At 33.2% G+C, this 6,347-nt stretch overlaps 1 protein-coding gene across 1 annotated transcript; it reads right to left on the bottom strand.

The window, feature by feature from the left end:
• Positions 1 to 1,762: 1,762 nt before the first annotated feature.
• On the bottom strand, positions 1,763 to 3,667 carry LOC112015264 (exopolygalacturonase). The gene is given in 6 exon segments (XM_065767734.1): positions 1,763 to 2,114; positions 2,227 to 2,339; positions 2,342 to 2,741; positions 2,975 to 3,138; positions 3,141 to 3,282; positions 3,504 to 3,667. Coding segments are annotated over 6 exon segments (1,176 nt in total). The 5' UTR covers positions 3,624 to 3,667; the 3' UTR covers positions 1,763 to 1,877.
• Between the last annotated feature and the right edge of the window lie 2,680 nt (positions 3,668 to 6,347).

Genomic DNA, 6,347 nt, shown 5'->3' with positions numbered 1-6,347 from the left:
TGTCTAGTAGAACCTTACTGCAAACTCGTGTTATTTTTCAGTTTATATGAATATTCTAATTGTCTGAATATTTTGTAAGACTACTGTAGGCACTTAGGAACCTATTAAAGATGTTCTTAGGTTAGAAATTCTAGCAGTAAGCCTCTTAAGCATGGTGTCTTTGTGGTAGCAGTGCTAGTGATGCTGTTTCTATTCGAGTTATATCACCTGATGTTCTTAATACTTATGGAATATGAGAACACTAGCATGCGATTTACTGAAATGGTAGGGTTCTTGGCCTAGCTTTTAGTCTTTACTCTTTAAGTTAGAAATGATTCTCATAAGCTTGATCAAAATGCCCTTTGCACGTGCGATGATACTTTTCATTTTTTATTTTTTGGGTTTACATGTTTTACTCATGGGAGTTTTATTTTATTTTTTATTTTAAGAAGAAGTTGTATTAGTACTTGACTACTAATGCGAGAGAGAAATGTGGAGGGGGGATAAAAACAGTTTAGTGATAAAAGAAAAAGGTACGTTTGTTGAAAAAGGAAAAAACTTTTTATTTTATTTTATTTTATTTTCTAAAAGAAGAAGTTGTATTAGTACTTGACAACTAACGTGAGAGAGAAATGTGGAGCTAGGAGATTTTTTTTTTTTTTTTTTTTTAATTTAGCTAAAAATTAGGAATTTTTGAAATACTAATTTTACATGTCTAACCCTATGATTTAAGCCTTAGAAACAGATGAATTTGAGAGTATTTTGAGCATCTAAATGGACGATCCAAATAGGGTAATACCCTTAAATAGTACTATAGATACGTGTTGGGTGTGTGATTACCAAGCTAAATGGATAAATCTAGTAGCCTCAAAATATTTTTTTAAAGAGGATTGGCATGTAATTTAGTGACTCTGTGAAAGAGATACAATTGAATGGGCACAATTGAATGGGCTTTTGGTTTTGGTTGATGCTGGTAATGCCCAGGGCTGTCCATGGGTCGAGTTGAGTTGGCAAAATCAACTCATGCCCATTTTCCATGCAAACCCACCAACTTAAATACGACCTAAATGCACCCAATTATTAATTGGGTTAAATGGGTAGTAACCTAATTATAACTAATGTTAATTGGGTTTTAACTAGGTACCCAATTAAGCCCAAATATCATTTCTACAAATCACCAAACTCTAAAGCATTCCGAAACCACTAAAAAGACCAAAATACCCATAAAACCTCCAAAATTACCAAAATACCTCCTAAACCTTAAAATGACATAAATACCCCCTAAAATCTTAAAATGACCAAAATACCCCCTAAATCTAAAAAATTACCAAAATGCCTCTAAAACATTAAAATGACCAAAATACTCCCTAAACCCATCAATATTACCGAAATACCCTCGAAACCTAAAAAAAAACCAAAGTACCCCCTAAACCTAAAAAATGAACAAAATACCTCTAAAACCCAAAAATGACCAAAATACCGCTGGAACCTAAAAAACAATCAAAATTCCATCGAAACCTAAAATTTTGCTCATTTTGTTTTTGTTTACTTACTCGATTGTGTACTAAATTGGATTGGTAGTAGATGCTTAACAATATTGGTAATTACTCAAGAATAAAAAGCATTTAGTAAGAGTTGAATAATTTTTTTGATTTTTATTAAGAATGATCTCAATTGCAATAATAGAACAATTACTATCTACAACAAGACTACAAATCATAGCAGATTTCAACAAAAGGCTGAACTTAAACAACTAAAAAAGTTCCCCAATTTCATTTAAATAAAGAAAAAAGGGAACATGTTAGATGGGATTTTATTTAGAATTAAACCCTGATAACCTATCTGCAAATTGTATTTGTTCATTCTGCATTAGTTTTAACAACTTGGGAAGTATTTCATTAATGTTTGTTGGTACAAGCAGGAGGGTTCTGCTTGCCTGAAACTGCAGGCTGGACGTTAGCACAAGTGGAAGTAGTAGATCCTCCACCTCCCTTGTACGCAAGATCAATGTCAGAAAGCACCACTTGTTGGCATGGTACACTCTTACTGCAAATAAGATTCACAGCTTCCTTTGTTGAAGAAGTGCCTTTAATTTTCTTGAAGCTAACATTGCTAATCTTAACTTTAGAGGGAGACTGAAAACAAAACATAAAAGCGCACCCAAGAATTCGATATTAGTATTTGTAATTGCTTTTACTTTTTTTTAACATCAAAATTTGTGTATATATTTGTGATGTTTATAATAACCTGGTTTGAGCATTGACTGTCTGGGCAGTAGTTTTGATCAATGATGATAGGATTTGCAACATTGTTCATGACAACATCCTCAAAATGTATATTAGAAGCAACTCCAGAAGGGAAGCAGGCCATGTTTTGATTCTAACACCATTATCTGTATTGCTAAGTGTGGCACCAGTGACTCTGATTCCTGAAACAGGTTCTTCATTCTGGTACTTTCCAAGACTTCCAATGCTGATACCATGGCCAGGTCCACAACTTACTTGGTTAACAGTAATATCTTGGGTTCCATCACCAATGGAGATGCAATCATCACCTGTTCCAATATTAGCATTGGTAATGGTGATCTGAGATGAACGTGCCACGTGGATTCCATCGGTGTTGGGGCTATCTGCGGGTGCAGTTATGGTAACATGTTGGAATTGCAACTTCTTGCATTCCAAAAGGTTGATGTGGAAAAATTTGCTATCCTTCGATGTAATGTCTTGGACTTTTGAATTTGTGACGTAGTCGAACCTTATATTCTGTTCATGTTTAGAAGTTAGATAAATTAAAATGTTATACAAAACTAATTCTTTTTTCAGGTGTGGCACATCACTATACAAAACTTGTCAAATTATGAGTAAAACATCATTTAACATATAAATGTTTGAATTTTTTTTTTTAACGGGTAAATTTTGTAAAGTTGTAGTGTCTATGTATATCTACATAGAAAAGATGGAATATAAATGCTAATTAATTAAGATTGAAATCTTACAATAGGATGTACGTTGCAGTTTTTGTTTTCGTTACACTCATTTTTTTGCCATGCTTGTTGTCCTTTGCCATCAAAAACTCCACCACCTGACACAGTGAGACCGTCGATACGTTCAAAAACAACCCAACCATCTTTACCGTTGAAGGAGGCAACATCTGATGGGCCTGTAGGGTTCCCTGAAGGTTAAACTCAATAGCACCTTTGCATGGACCCAACAAAGTCACTAAACCTAGTTTGTATACCCCTGCTGAAATCACAACTTTACTTCCTGCTACTGCGCACGCTGCTTTCCAAGCTTTTGTCAAAGCCTAAACACATTATAAAAAAAAAAAAAAAAAAAAAAAAAAAAAAAAAAAAAAAAAACACAAAAAAAAAATCAAGTTATGTTAATGTTTTATCATTTGGTCATGACATCGATAAGTTTCTAGTGTAAACGAAGTTTGAACCTAAGTTCTCTTGTTCAAAGTTAAAAGGCTTTACTAGTTATGTTAACTAGAACACACTCTTCTTGTCAATTACGTATTTATACCTGGGTTATATCAGCATTAGGTTGTGCTCCATATGATTTAACATCAAAGACCTGCTGGGCTTTGGTGGATGCCAACACCAATAGCAAGGAAATTGTTGCAATGCTTAAATTCTTTCCCATCTTATTGTTCTTTAATTTCTTTCTATTGCCAATTTGTTGTATGAAATGATGGTAACCCCATTTGGTTTGAAACTATTTATACTTCAATACCTAAGCTCCACACCATTGAAACTACTCAACTAATATTAACTAATTTAATGCAATGTTGCTAAGAACTCTCCTGTGTATACTTCAACTTCTATACTATTATTAGTTTTTGTGCTTTCTCCTCCACTAATTAATTATTGTTTGTTATTATATAAGCTAGAATTATTTTACTTTTGTATATCATCTTAACTTCTTTGCTTTAAATGGCATGTTGTCAGCCACCTGAAATATGTTCATCTTATCATGTAACCAAAATGAATACTTCTGTTAGTAAGGGGGAAAAAGTCTAATAAATTCTACCAAAATTGCCCAAAATTAGCATAGACAGCATGCTTGTCTACTTTACAATAGCAAATAATGAAACCCACCAATATTTTGCTCATTTTTTAGGTTTCGAGGGTATTTGGTAAATTTATTTTGTTTTTGGGGGGTATTTCTATTACTTTTTAGGTTTTGAGAAGTATTTATGTCATTTTTTTTTTGTTTAGGGGGGTATTTTGGTCAATTTTTAGGTTTTAGAGGTATTTTGGTCATTTTTTGAGTTTTGCGAGTATTTTGGTAATTTTAAGTGGTTATTTTTAGCATATTTGGTCTTTCTTTAGGTTTGGAGGGTATTTTGGAAATTTTAAAGTACTTTAGGAGTACTTCATTCCTTTTCAAGTTTAAGGGGCATTTTAGAAATTTTATTAGGTAATTGGGTTGGGTTGGGTTTGGGTTAGAAGTAATTAGTTATATGGGTACTAAATGAGTAAATGAGTTTTACCCAAACCAATTGCCCACCCCAAACCCACCAATTTGATACCCCTAGTATTAGGGATGATCCACCACTTAACTTGATTTAATCGGGTGAATGAATTAGGGATTTACTGCCAATTGCATGGCCAACGCCGCCACCGATCTCAGTCTCAACATCACCCCTAGTCTCACCAAATGACTTTCACCAAGCCGCCATCCTCACCCAGTTGTTGTTAATCGACAAACCTCCTCTCCCTAAGCTACCACCGATTCACCCAACCTCCTCTCCTCAAGATCTCGATCGTGGTGGTTGTTGTTGTTGTGTTTTGTGTGTCTGTGTGTGTGTGCAGGGACTGATATTGGTTGTGGTGTTGCAGTGGGCTAATATTGGTTGTGGTGTTTGCTTGAGTTTTTTTTTTTTTGGTAGTAGTGGTTGATATTGGTGGTCGGTGGTTGATTTTGTGGGGTGCTTGTTAGTTATGGGCTGTGGTGGGGTTATCTGTGGGTGGTGGGGTTTTAATGTGTAGGAGTTCTTTTTAGATTATTTTAATGTGTTGTATATATTATTTTTAATGTGTTGAAGGGAAGGGTAGAATATCTGATGAATGGTGTATTGTAAAGTGGTGTGTTAAAATAGAAAATGTAGGTTTTTATGTGTGAAAATGGCATTTGGGATACAACACCTAATGAGAATGCTCTAAGGTTATGTAAAATTTGTCATATCACACTTATCAATAGCATTACCCTATAAAAATGTGAAAAGTTTTTGGCTCTAGCATTGTTGAAATACTAAAACTACTACTAATATTACTATCAAAAATTACAAATTGAGATGAGAATGAATATGATTGGTACTGTATCAACAACATAATAAATAAATTTCTTAATTATTATTATTTTTTTGTTATTTGTTCAAAAATTGATCTATTTGTTTGTTTTTAAGGCTTATGTAGTAAAATTTATAATATCTCTAAAATCACTTTTGTAAATATAAATTTCAAAGATAAAATTGCAAATTTTTCAATTTGAGTAACAAAAATCCAACTTACAATTAATAATAATAATAATAACCGATTTAATCACTTAATTTTTCTTCAATTGTCAAATTAGTCCTTAAAGTTGAATTGTTAATCAAGTCAAAATGAGCCAATCTTGATCATTTTGTCCAAATTTGTTTGCAAATAAAGTAGTTTCAACATTTTTAGAAAATAATACTCATCGAACAAAAATATCAATTAAATGGTGTAGTTTAATTTTACAAAGTGAGTAACAATCATTAAAGTTTAAAGAGTAATAATTTCATTAGTGAAGTACAAGGCAAGAGATAAAACTGAATTCAGCCTAATAATAATACTTGGAATAAAAGTAAGATTAGATTCCTAAAAAAGAAAATAAGAAAAAAAAAGTAGGATTAAGATGAAACATACAAGCTTAAAAGCCTCGACATATTTGTGTTTGTAGCCTATACTTGCAATAGCAAAATGAGGTCAAATCGGCTTGGAGAGCACCTTATGAAGAACCTCTTGCACACCATCAATCTATCAAAATTAAAGACAGATATTATGTTATTAATTCTAATAATTGAACCAAACCAACCCAGTAATGCTATATATGATTTGAATAAAATAGTAAAAAATTATTATGATTATGAGTAGAGTATGAGTGAGTACATAGGTGGAGGGGTTGAAAGTGTAAGAAAGAGCGGAAGAGAGCTTCGAGGAAGAGAGGATGCGATTGCAAACTTTGTTCCAAGTTTTGCTTCGCACACCACTGATGAGAACGACAACACCAGTAGCTTCTCTCGAATCAACTCCAATATGTCGTCGGTGCCGCAGCTCATCGTTGCCGTTGACTTTCCAATCAAAAATGCTTTTGCTTAATTTCGACAATCACTCTCTGTGC

This window comes from Quercus suber, unplaced genomic scaffold, assembly GCF_002906115.3.
Source record: "Quercus suber isolate HL8 unplaced genomic scaffold, Cork oak 2.0 scaffold_841, whole genome shotgun sequence".
Taxonomy (NCBI): Eukaryota; Viridiplantae; Streptophyta; class Magnoliopsida; order Fagales; family Fagaceae; genus Quercus; species Quercus suber.
The sequence above is the reverse complement of the archived record's forward strand: the minus strand, read 5'-3'. Positions and strand labels throughout refer to the sequence as shown.